At 42.9% G+C, this 13,755-nt stretch overlaps 1 protein-coding gene across 1 annotated transcript in view; it reads left to right on the plus strand.

Annotated features, from left to right (window-relative positions):
• Window positions 1-13,755, plus strand: part of EXOC3 (exocyst complex component 3) — a 569,566-nt gene that overhangs the window by 325,345 nt on the left and 230,466 nt on the right. Inside the window, exon 7 of the mRNA XM_073630729.1 lies at window positions 10,615-10,715. Coding sequence (XP_073486830.1) covers window positions 10,615-10,715 — 101 coding nt within the window. The remainder of the gene's footprint in view (window positions 1-10,614; window positions 10,716-13,755) is intronic.

The following is a 13,755-nucleotide window of genomic DNA, read 5'->3' on the forward strand; positions in this document are numbered from 1 at the left end:
ACAGGAGGCTTCCGCAAGCGCTCTTTAAAATAGAGTCTTTCTCTGAGTCTGGAGTCAATGAGGATGGCAAACGTGATCAACCTCTCCAGCTCAGTGGGTATATCTCGGCCTGCTATCTCATCCTTGATGGAATCCGGGAGACCATGAGAAAAAGCAGCCACGAGGGCCTCATTGTTCCAAGCAACCTCTGCTGCCAGAGTATGGAATTCAATGGCGTAGTCGGCAACAGTTCTTGTACTCTGATGGACATGAGGCACTTGGCAGCAGAAGTGGAGCGTGCAGGAACGTCAAATACCATTTGAAGGAGGTCACAAACTCAGGGTAAGTCAAGACAACAGGTTTTGGTGTCTCCCATAGAGGGTTTGCCCAGGCCAAGGCTCTCTCAGAAAGCAAAGATATCACGAAACCTACTTTGCTTCTGTCCATGGGAAACGCCTGGGGCAGCATCACAAAGTATATCTCAACCTGGTTGAGAAACCCTCTGCATTAAACTGGATCGCCCCCAAATCGCTGGGGAAGTGGAGCGGAACCAGACATACCTCTTATAGAGGTAATACTCGAGGCAGGTGCCTGCACAGAGACTGGCGCAGCAGCAGGGACAGCCTGCAGCTCAGGTTGTACTGGAGCAGCCACAGTGGGAGTTTCCAGGTGAGCCGTGCAACTCAGGAGCCTTTGTAACGCTAAGGCAAACTGATCCATGCGGTGATCTTGCTCATCCAATCTGGAAAAAATATTACCAACAAGTGGATTGACTGTCCTCTGAATTCATGCCCTTCACCTACTGTCAGGAACCATGAATCCAGACCGAGACTGACGTATAGTTAAATCACACTTGTTTAATAATAATAATAATAATAAGGTAAACAGCGTAAATGTAGTCAAAACAAGCCAGAGTACATTAACCGGATCGGGTAGTCAGCCAAGCAAATGTCAGAGAGCCAGAGATAAATGTAGTAGTACAGCAAGCAGGATCAGGAGCCAGAAGGAACATCAGCCGAGCAAGTCTTAAACAGGAACGCAGGATAAAGTCTCTGTGATGTTGGCGAAGGCAGAGATCAAGTGAGCTGGACGGCTTTAAGTAGGCAGGACTGATGAGCAGAATCAACAACAGCTGGGTAACTGTGGAGAGAGATAGGAGCTGGCAATTAGCCGACAGCTGAGCGGCCAGCTCGGAGAAGGAAGGGCTGAGACCAGCCCTGACAGTTTGGGACATTTCCATAGCATATGAATTCGATTTCCCTGGTGTATTTGGCTTTTCGGGCATATAGGGGAATCCCTTCTACCCCATTTGTGTAGTTGTACCGGTGTGCGATATACATGGTGGAGGATAAATAGGTGTGAAAATGTATGCGCCGCTGATACTGACACCAGATGACCAGCCGCCAATATTTGTTCCTAGGTATCCCCATCTATAGGGCCAACATCTACCTCCCATTTTTCTCTACAAGGCAAGGCCAGGTCTGGGGCCTGGATATGAGTCTGTAAGCAAGCATATATACTAGAAATAATCCCTTTTTTATTTGGCGTGGAAAAAATAGTATTAGGAGATTCTGAATCTTCTGCCTATAATGTAGAACTTCTACTCTGCATTCTGAGAGCATGACGTAATTGCATGTACATATAATATCGGTTGCGTAGTAAAGGGAACTCTATGCAAAGTTGATCAAAGGATTTCACTTCCTGCCCAGTAAAATCTGTGATAGGTATTTCACTCCAGCTTCTATGCAGATTGAGCAATTTTCAAGCTCAACTAGTTCCTTTATAGAACCATTTGTGCCATATAGGGGTACAAGCAAGAAAACTGGTAATTCCCAGCCCTAGCTTTAACTTCACCCAGAGTTTCAATAATAACTGTATTGTGGGGCAGGCCCATTTCCAGCTGAGACATAGCGGAGAAGTCCAATAAGGAGCGAATCAACAAGGTCCTGGAGGGGTCAGCCATCATTGAAAGGTGCAACTGGGCCGCCAGAAAATATGTAAGAGAATGAGGAACCGCCAATCCCCCCTGATCTTTAGGATACTGCAAAGTGGTCAATTTACCTGCGCTACTCCATACTTCAAAATCAATGCTGTATATTGGGAATCTACCCGGTCAAACCAATATTTAGGAATCCATACAGGGGCGTTGTGGAGAACATACAACAGTTGGGGGGCTCATACCATTTTGAGGATGTTGGCTCTCCCAGTAACAACAGGTAAGGGTAACTTACACCAGCTGGAGCACATTACATTTTTGTAAAATGGGTTTGAGGTTCAGTGGTATATAGTCTCCAACATTCTTTGTCACAGTGAATATTAAAAATAATTAACCACTTCCACCTGGGAGGCTATCAATGGGAGACCTGAAGGTAAGGGATCTAGAGGCAATAGAGAGGATTTGTGCCAATTGATGGCAAACCCAGGGTGTTGCCCAAATCTGTCTGTAAGCCACATTACATCCTTCGGGGATTCGACTGTGTCTCCCAGGTATATCAAGGTGTCGCCTGTGTAGAGGGAAAGTTTATCTACCCTCTCTCCTCTATGGAACCCCACTATGTCAGGAGATGCTCTCATCATAGCCACCAGAGGCTCCAACACCAGGGCGAAGAGCAAAGAAGACAGTGGACACCCTTGTTTAGTCCCCTGATGCAAAGGAAAGGCCTCTAAGAGTACCTCATTAATTTGAAGTCTCGCGCTGGGAGCCGCATAGAGTAATTGAAACCAGGATTTCCCCAATTGAAATTTACGCAAGACAGCCTATAGGTATCTCCACTCCATGCTGTCAAAGACCTTGGCAGCATCAAGTGAGAACACTGCCCTATTGCCTGGATAATTCACTGGCAGCTGTATGTTCAGAAATAACCGTTGGATGTTTAGAGCCGCAGACTGTGTAGGTATGAAGCCTGACTGATCAAAATGTATCAGTCCGTTCATCACCTTTGCCAAACACATGACAAGCACTCTGGCCAATGGCTTAATTGTGTTTATCAACGAAATTGGTCTAAAAGAGTCAGGTAATAACGGATCTTTCCAAAGGCTTTGGCAATACAACAATGATAGTTTCTCTCATAAAAGATGGCAAAGTACCTCTCTCGACAGCATCATTTAGAGTAGCCAAAAGTATGGGCAAGAGAGGTTCACTGTACCGTTTTATATGCCTCTGCAGGCAGTCTGTCAGTCCCCCAGGATTAGCTATTGGCCATAGCAGCCACCGCTTCAGTGAATTCCTCAATCATTATGGGCGCATTTAACATTTTAGGACCCGTTTTTGACAGTGACGGGAGAGCGCACTGCTCCAAGAATTGTACCAATTTGTCCTCCGCAGGATTAATCTTAGAAGCATATATCTTTCTAAAGTAATTACTGAAAACATCTAAGATATGATCTACATCCTGTGTACGGTGCCCCCTGTTGGACTCTGAATGGCATCAACATGTGGTACTCTCTGCTGTGTCCGAGAGATCACCACCAATAGGAGCCCAGTGTTTTCCCCTTCCTAAAAGTACTTCTGCTGTATAAAAAAACTTTTATTTTCAGCAGTGGTCTGGGTGACCTGGTGCAACGTCTGCGCTGCCAGCCAACTTCGTTCCGAGGCAGGTGAAGGATTCATGACATAATTCTCAGCTTTTCTAGCCTCACTAAGTACCAAGGTTTCCCACTCCTTAGTGGCAGTTTTAATATTGGAAATGTGTTTAGTAATAATGCCCCGAATATGTGCCTTAAGGGCACCCCTATTATGTTGCATGAAAATTTGAATTGCTTTGCGTATAGAGTCATTGGGTGGGAAGAGATTAAATCAGAAAGGGTTAACCTTCCACAATCTGGTACCAGAGACCCCTGAAATGGAAACTTGTATTCTTAGGGGCGAGTGGTCAGAGATACTGCGTGAAACATATTCGGCCATATGTACCATAAGCAGTGCCACAGAGGTACATAAGCACAAATCTGTACGGGATAGTCCCCTATGTGAAGCAGAATACCAGGAAAAGCACTTTTTGTCAGGATATTTATTCCTCCACACATCATGCAACTCAAGTTCAGAGACTAATCTAGCAAATGGGGTGGGGCCCGCAGAACCTGTAGGCCGTTCCCCATGCAATTAAAATTTGTCTTTATTTTTGTCCAGGATATTGTTAAAATCTCCCAAAACCCATATGGCTACATTGGAATGTGGAGCCATAAATTGGGCTAGACATTTCAGACAATCTGGAGAGAAGAGTGAAGGAATATATACATTTGCCACAATGCATACTACCCCAGCTATTTTACACAGTAAAAAACCATATCTACCTTGGTCATATACACGGGATTGTATCAAATAAAACTGAACATTATTAGAAATAATAACGCAAACTCCTCTTGAATAGGCGGTATGAGTGAAGTGAAACTGTGTCAAAAAGCCCCTATTTTGAAGCAATGATAAGGTGTTCGATTGAAGATGGGATATGGTTTCAGGGCAGAGAATAGTGCTACCCGTTTCACTCCATCATTCAGCCCCAACACATTCCAGGACAATAGATTATATTTACCTGACATAAAACTGTCTCTAATGGTCCAAATAAGGGAAAAGTGAATCCCACACATGGGTCAGCTAAGGCATGGCAAGACAGTAATCTACACGACTGTAGCAGCACTATCATCACCGAGATGTGTTCCAGGAGCTCAAGACAAAGCCAGAGCTGGCGGATGCCTGCAGGGATATTAGACAGAAGGGCATAGTGTCACACAGATAGGCAGTCAGTATAAAGGCACTGAGAGCATACACTGCGAGGAGCCAGACATAGTCCCTATATAGAATGTCTGTGGTCCATCCTGTGGGGGGGAATAGCTCACCCAAACCGTGCACTGGAGCCACAAAAACGTGGGGAAAAACAAAAACAAAAGTCCTCACAGGACAGGTATGTATGGAGGGGCCCCCAACGTCTCTGGATATTCCAGTAATCTGAAGGAGCTTGCAGTTCCACTAAAAACCAGTGGCGATAAACTGAACGAAGAAACATGAATTCTTTACCACCTTAAAGGAGTGAAGGCCAGCGATACAAACAAATAAGGCATCCAGCTCAGCAATGCATCCCAGTTGGGCACTAAAAGCTTGTATTCAGGTCCCCGCCGACCTTCTTAGAGTATGCTCCATACCATCCAACTAATCGGAAGCAGCATTTGGGTTGTCGACCCTGGCCACCTGTAGCCGGGCTTTTTAGCCTCCTGTAAACTTCGTCCCCTGATGTTGTAATTTAGCAGAGAAATCGTGGTAAAACAATATCCGGACATTGTCCATTATCATGACGTCACCTTTGGTTCTGGCTTGGTACAGGATAGCATCTCTATCTTGGAAATTCAACAGCTTAAACAGAAAGGCTTGTGGTGGTTCACCAGGGCATGGGGGTCTTGCAGGTACCCTGTGGGCCGTTCCACTGCAAGCCTTTGGGAGAAAGATTCCCTGCTAAATGTTTCTGTAAGCCATCTCTCAATAAATGTGACAGGATTCTTCCCCTTAGCCTTATCTGGAATCCCCACAGCTCTTATGTTATTTCTCTTCAGTCTATTTTCCATATCTTCTAATCTTGCGGAGTGAGTGGTAGTTAGAGACTGCACATGTAATGGCGCCATATCATCTTCAACAGTACTTCCAGACCCGCTGTGCGGTCTCTTAATTTCTGTATATCTTGTCTGACTAGGGTTAATTCCAGTTTTACACCCTTGATTTTAGATGTCAGAGTATGTAAAGTAAGATTGCAGGAGGTGACTGCTGCTAGGATTTCCCGAAGTTTGGGCTCTGAGTCCTCTGTGTCTGCAGTGCTGGGCTCATGGTCTGAAGCCAGGATAGCTGGGGTACTCACTGCATCCCACATGGAAGACACCTCAGGATCCTCAGTCCAGTAGGGATCAAGCTCTTCTGCAGGAGGTGCATCTGGCGCTGGTTCAGATAGCAAAGGGATCGGTGTAGCAGGAGGCGCTTTAGCAAACAGCCTCTGAGCTGCTTCTTTGGCCGAGTGTGGTGTTCGGTCGCCTTTTTGGACAGCATGATCCAACGCTGCTTGGGAGTCTTTACCTTTTCTAGACATGGCGGCGAGTGAGACAGGCACCAGAGGAAAGCCAGAGGCATGCTGAATACAGTTAGGTATATAGGTCGTGAATGCGATGCGGTAAGTACTGGAAATCGGATATATTTGCACATCCTACTCCATGCGCCACAAGCCATGCCCCCCCCCACCCACTGCTTTTTAATGACCTTTAAATATCTTAAATACTGTGGCGCCAATATTTTCTAATACTTTGATACATTTTAATCATATCTAAAAACATCCTTTTATTTTTTGATTATTTTCAATTAACATTAAATTGTTTGACGAGAGGAAAACACTCTGTGTTTGTATAAAATGTTTATGTAATGGTGTGTTTTATTGGTTGTTTGTAATAAAGCAATGTTCCTTTAATACATTTATACATTTCCTCTACTGTATGCACCTTTCTTAAACAGAATTCCCTAGCACAGTCCCCTCCCTCCTTGAACATGATAGCCCCCTACCCTTCTGGCAGTGTCTTGTTACTGTTTTTGTTGGCATCTCCTCTGCCCTTTGTTTACTTTCCTACATACCTTTTTATGTAGCAGCTAGGGGAAGGGGAATACTACAGAGTATAACTTGAATGATAGCTCTGTCAGGATCAAATCCAAGATGGTGGTGACCAGCAGCAGTCTAAGGGCTTTTAGATGCTTACACATAGAAGGAACTCCATCTAGTTCAACCATAAAAAGGGGGAAAAAATTATCCAATCCTTTATACACAATCGTATAATCCCAGCAAAGCATAATCCAGTTAGCTCTAGCAGGGGAAATAATTCCTTCCTGATCTCCCAAGAGGTAATCTGGTATTCTCTGGATTAACATTACCTGTAAATGTTAGTATCCATTTATATAATGTACATTTAGAAAAGAATCCAGGCCTTTTTTAAAGCAATCTATAGAGCTGGTCAGCACCAGCTCTTGCGGGAGTCTATTCCACGTTTTCACAGCTCTTACTGTGAAGAAACCTTTCCGTTAAATGCACATATATTCTTAAAGGAGAAGTATAGCTGTACTTCCCTTATGGATCCTGTGAGTGCAATTCGTTTTGCACTCCTGTGACCCCGTTTTCAGCAGAGAGTGGGCTGAAGTCTGTGTTCTGCTGACGTCACAGAAGTCGGTCGAGGGTCTACGTCATCACGACAATGGAACTTGAGATACGCCAGGTCCCACGACCGACACCCGGCTCAGCCTCTCAGCGAGCTGTGACTGACAGTCAGCAGCTCTCTGCTTGGAGAGCTGTCAGAACCGAGCGATCGGCGATGTTCCATTGCACGGTTCTCAGTGCTAGGGGACAGATGTAGCATCGGACCGATGCTGCATCCACCTAGGTTAGTATTAATCTGAAAAAAAGCTCAAACCCATACTTCTCTTTTAAAGGGAAAATCGTTGTTAAAGACCTTGAACAAGACACCATAGATTCAATTCTGGCGGGTATACCTTGGTCTCCTCTTCGCAATTGCCCCACGGCGGTTACTCTTAATCCTTTGGTTGGGGCGACTTTCAAGATGGCTAAACACATCTTTAAGACAATGCCTAATCTGTCTCCAGAGCCAAGCCCGCTTACCCCGATATTAGGGTCGTATGTGTTTTTGCCAGGTATGAAAGACTTAAAATTTCAATCCATTAGGAAACAGAATATTTTCAGATGCATTCATTTTGCGGAGGACAATGGGCTTCTATCCAGTCATGTCATTGAGACCCGATTCCAACACGAGCTTGACTTTCTCAGACGTGCAAAATCGAATGCTCACCTTAGATCAAGCCAAGAGATGACCAAACCTTAAGCCAGCTCACTTCGCTTGAACAGATCTGCATGGACGGAGAGCAGCTCCCTCATTCACTCTGACACTTTTTTATGCTCTCTTAACAAACCAAGTAGGGGTTTCTGAGCTTACCTTTTTACAATAATGGGAAAATGACCTTCAAACTACAGTGGGGACGGAAAGTATTCAGACCCCCTTAAATTTTTAACTCTTTGTTATATTGCAGCCATTTGCTAAAATCATTTAAGTTCATTTTTTCCCTCCATTAATGTACACACAGCACCCCGTATTGACAGAAAAACAGAATTGTTGACATTTTTGCAGATTTATTAAAAAAGAAATACTGAAATATCACATGGTCCTAAGTATTCAGACCCTTTGCTCAGTATTTAGTAGAAGCACCCTTTTGATCTAATACAGCCATGAGTTTTTTTGGGAAAGATGCAACAAGTTTTTCACACCTGGATTTGGGGATCCTCTGCTTTTCCTCCTTGCAGATCCTCTCCAGTTCTGTCAAGTTGGATGGTAAACGTTGGTGGACAGCCATTTTTAGGTCTCTCCAGAGATGCTCAATTGGGTTTAAGTCAGGGCTCTGGCTGGGCCATTCAAGAACAGTCACGGAGTTATTGTGAAGCCACTCCTGCGTTATTTTAGCTGTGTGCTTAGGGTCATTGTCTTGTTGGACGATAAACCTTCGACCCAGTCTGAGGTCCTGAGCACTCTGGAGAAGGTTTTCATCCAGGATATTCCTGTACTTGGCCGCATTCATCTTTCCCTCGATTGCAACCAGTCGTCAAGGGGGGCAATACTTAGTATTACCAACCAGTCGTCCTGTCCCTGCAGATGAAAAACACCCCCACAGCATGATGCTGCCATCACCATGCTTCACTGTTGGGACTGTATTGGACAGGTGATGAGCAGTGCCTGGTTTTCTCCACACATACCTCTTAGAATTAAGGCCAAAAAGTTCTATCTTGGTCTCATCAGACCAGAGAATCTTGTTTCTCACCATCTTAGAGTCCTTCAGGTGTTTTTTAGCAAACTCCATGCGGGCTTTCATGTGTCTTGCACTGAGGAGAGGCTTCCATCGGGCCACTCTGCCATAAAGCCCCGACTGGTGGAGGGCTGCAGTGATGGTTGGCTTTCTGCAACTTTCTCCCATCTCCCAACTGCATCTCTGGAGCTCAGCCACAGTGATCTTTGGGTTCTTCTTTACCTCTCTCACCAAGGCTCTTCTCCCCCGATAGCTCAGGTTGGCCGGACGGCCAGCTCTAGGAAGGCTTGGCCAGATCTGTGCCTTGCCACAATTCTGTCTCTGAGCTCTTCAGGCAGTTCCTTTGACCTCATGATTCATATTTGCTCTGACATGCACTGTGAGCTTTAAGGTTTTATATAGACAGGTGTGTGGCTTTCCTAATCAAGTCCAATCAGTATAATCAAACACAGCTGGACTCAAATGAAGGTGTAGAACAATCTCAAGGATGATCAGGAGAAATGGACAGCACCTGAGTTAAATATATGAGTGTCACAGCAAAGGGTCTGAATACTTAGGACCATGTGATATTTTGGTTTTTCTTTTTTAATAAATCTGCATAAAATGTCAACAATTCTGTGTTTTTCTGTCAATATGGGGTGCTGTGTGCACAGTAATGAGGAAAAAAAATGAACGTAAATGATTTTAGCAAATGGCTGCAATATAACAAAGAGTGAAAAATTTAAGGGGGTCTGAATACTTTCCGACTTTCTGTCCCCACTGTATATATATATATATATATATATATATATTTAAATTTTCAGTACCTTACTCCTGCATCGCTGTTGTGTGGTCGCATGATCTTTCTTTGGCATCTGCTGGGAAAGATCTGTGGGAGGGGCTTCTATTACTCTGCTAATGTGTGCCATTAGTCTGTGTCTGGCCAGCCTTGATTGGTGCTGTGTCAGTCAACAAACAAACAAAACAAAAAAAAAATCAGAAGAGCAATTTAAATGACATTATAAATATCAAATAACTGTTGAACATCCAATACGTAGTTTTTGTGCATTAATATGGTGTAGGCAGAGTCAGAGATGATTAACATTAGCTTCTATTTTGTTCCAATAGTGTCTGCATCCCAGGGTTTTTTGCCTTTACAGGTATTAGCAGCTACATTTGATATATTTAATAATTTATATTAAAACTAAGCATTTTTTGTGAGTTTCTTAGTGAATGTAATCAATCAGCATACTATATCTCGCCCCAATAGTGTTTAGCAATAGGAGGACATGGAGGAGGAAGGAGGGAGGGGAGTGTCATTCACCACTGTGTATACGCCCACATGTGTGACTATAGTCATGTGAGCTGCACAAATATGAAAATGGAGGAAAAGAGGAGCTTAGAAGGCAACTGAAATATAAGCATGTTCAGTAGAGGACACCGGCTGGTCTACTCAAACTTTGCAATGGGGACACAGAGAGGATGGGAGGGACATCTGAAGGCAGTTTCAACCAGGTATAGTTCACTCCACGCAAAACGAATGCTAGTGGCTTTCTGCGCTTGAACACTCTTTATTATAACATGTAATGAGAGTTTTTGATAGTCTAGCTATACTGAGACTTAAATGTTTTGAAAACCTGTATTTCTATGAACTGTTATTGTATATGTACACAGGGACAGCTACTGTATTTTAACTTTATGAATTAGGGCTGTGCATCATGCCTTATTTAGCTGAGACCAGAATGTGGGTTTACCATCAAAATCAAGAAACCTGTATCTGTTATTATATTTCTGCCCTAGGCTGATAGGCCATCTTTTGTTTTTGTTTACAGATGTTTGAGCAGAATCTTCAGGTAGCTGCTCAAATTAGTGAAGAATTGAAGAAAAAGGTTTTGCATCTGTGCCTCCAGCAAATGAATACATTTCTAAACAGGTATCTTGACTGATATCAGTTAATTTTATTTGCTAATGTACTTGATTTGTTGTAGCCGTATTAGTGCAATTGTGACAGAGAAAATTGAGTACTGTCCGTGATACTTTTTTTATTTGCACTAACATACAATTTTTCAGGACAAGCTTTCGGGGTATGTCCCCTTCTTCAAGGTCCAAGCAGTACTGATTCACACATTTTTAAGCAGAATGTTAAAGAAAAAAAGGAAAAAAAAAAAAAAAAACAAAACACATACAAATCAATGGTAATAAAGATAGCAGCAGAGTTAGTGAGATAAGACAGAGGGAGAGCTAGGAGGGAATGCAAGGGGGGGAAATACTAATCACAGAGCGGTCGTAAAACTTTAGCATAATGTGTAAGGAAACCAATGTCTAAATTCAGGCCATTATTCTTTGTGTCAAAAAGAAGTATCATTCTTAGTTCAAACGTTTTCCTTTCCTGGATAGTTCTGAAATTCCCTTTAAGAACTAAGACATTGAGGTCTTCTATAGTGTGGTCCGATTGTGAGAAATGATGTCCCACAGGTGTGCATAAACTGTCTTCTTTATGTTCTTTGATGGTATGTCTGTGCAAATTCATCCTCACTTGCAACTTCTGTCCTGTTTCACCAACATAAGATCCTTTGCTGCACCTTTTGCATTGGATGAGGTACACAACATTACTTGAGGTACAGCTGTAAGATCCCATGATATAGAAGGTCCCATTTGTGTGTGTAACACTTTTGGATAGATTTATCTGGTTGCATAGTTTGCAGCGTTTTTTATTGCAGGGTTTGCAACCATTATTTTTGACTTCATAATCAGAGTGAAGTTTCCTGCTGATTAGTTTGTGTCTGAGGTTGGGTGGTTGTCTGAAAGCCAATAATGGGGGTTGTTGGAATATTCCTTTCAGAGTTTCATCCTCTGTTATAATGGGTTGTAAATCTTTAATTATCTTTTTGATCCCTTCAAGTGCTGGGTTGTATGTGGTCACTAGAGGTACTCGGTTATTTGTTTTTTTCTCTGTGTATTGGAGGAGATTTTCTCTTCGGGTTTTCAAGGCTGTGTTTATGCTGTTGTTTATGGTTTTGTCTTTGTAACCTTTCTTATGGAAGGAGTCTGCCAGTGTTCTGAGATGTTTATCTCTGTCTTCTGGGTCTGAACAAATTCGGTGGTATCTGATGGCCTGGCTGTGTATGATGGCCCGTTTGGTGTGTTGGGGGTGAAAACTGGAACTATGAAGATAGCTGCATCGGTCAGTCGGTTTTCTGTATATTGACGTGTGTAGCTTGTCATCCCTGATGTATACTGTAGTGTCCAGGAAGTTGACATGTGTGTTCGAATAGTCCATTTTTAGTTTGATAGATGGGTGAAAAGTGTTGATCAATGAAAAGAATTGGTTTAGATTTTCTTCACCTTCAGTCCATATCATGAATATATCATCAATATAGCGATAATATCTGTATGGCTTTTGTTGTATGCTGTTCAGAAATTTGTCCTCCAGGTCAGCCATAAATAAATTTGCATATTGGGGTGCCATTTTGCTTCCCATAGCAGTACCCATACACTGGAGATAGATGTCATTATTGAAAGTGAAGTAGTTGTGTGTAAGAATGAATTCAATGAGCCGTGTCACATCCTCAGCAGTGTATTTGTGGTCTGGTGAGGATGATAAGAATCTGTGACATGCCGCCAACCCATCCTTGTGAGGGATGTTACTGTACAGAGATTCTACATCCATAGTGACTAGAAGAGTATTAGGTGGTAATTGTTGTATATTGTTAAGCTTGTTTAGAAAATCAGTGGTGTCTTGCAGGAAACTTGCAGTGTTCATGACTAAAGGTTTTAACATGTTTTCTACAAGGCCTGAGATATGTTCAGTAAGTGTATTCATACCTGTTATAATGGGTCTGCCTGGATTTCCTGGCTTGTGGATCTTGGGCAGCATGTAGAAGTCTCCCATTTCTGGATTATCCGGAATTGCATTGATGAGTTCTGAATGTAGGTGGCTTGGCATTGTCGCAATGAGACCTTTTAATTGCTTAGTAAAATCCTGGGTCGGATCATAATCCAGTTTTTTGTAGTAAGTAGTATTTGCCAGCTGCCTCTGGCCCTCTTGTATATATTTGTCTGTATCCATCACAACGACTGCTCCCCCTTTGTCTGCTGGTTTGATGGTTATGGCCTGATTATTGCGCAGATCATGTACAGCTCTTCGCTCCAGTGGCGAAAGGTTGTATAATGTTTTCTTTTGCTGGGTGGATATCAGGGATGTAACTCGCAGCCTGAAGCTGTCAATATAGGTATCCAGTTTGGGGTTGCGTCCTTGTGGAGGTGTGAAGTTGCTGTTCTTTTTCCTTTTGTAACCATCTATTGTCCTAGGATTCCTTTCCTTACTGTCAAAATATTCTTTGAGCCTTAGTCTCCTAAAGAATTCCTCCATATCTGACCATACCTGTAATTTATCCAATTTGGTGGTTGGGCAGAATGTGAGGCCTTTGGAGAGGACTGTTGTTTCTGGTGTAGTAAGTTGATGATTTGACAAATTTATTATTCCGAGTTCCTCTGTTATATCCACATTTTCTGTAAAGTCAGCATTTACACAAAGGATACCTTGGGATTCTGGATTGGCTTCCAAGTTGCTGATAGCAGGAGTTATAGAAGTTGTGTTTGTTTTGTGTTGTTTAGGTTGTATCCAAAAGGTCTGCTCTTGGTGTAGCTTTTGGAGTTTTTTTTGCTTCCTGTTCATGGCAAGTTTTTGCAGTTGTCTTTGTAAGGTTTCAATTTCATTCTTAATTTGGTTGATGCTTGTGGGATCCAATGGTGTTGAGGTTTCAAACACCAACTGCTTTTGTTTCCGGATTGTTTCCCTTTTACCATAGAGTTTATGAATGAGGTTGTTCCTTAACCTCTCGCTGGTACGTCTGCAGAGTCCTTCTGCATAAGGAGAGTTCAGTGTATTTGCACAAGGATTTTTAATCCGGAGACCCTGTGGTATGAGATTCCTCTTTTTGCATCTTGAGAGAAAGAAGATGTGACCTGTG

This window comes from Aquarana catesbeiana, linkage group LG05, assembly GCF_042186555.1.
Source record: "Aquarana catesbeiana isolate 2022-GZ linkage group LG05, ASM4218655v1, whole genome shotgun sequence".
Lineage (NCBI taxonomy): Eukaryota > Metazoa > Chordata > Amphibia > Anura > Ranidae > Aquarana > Aquarana catesbeiana.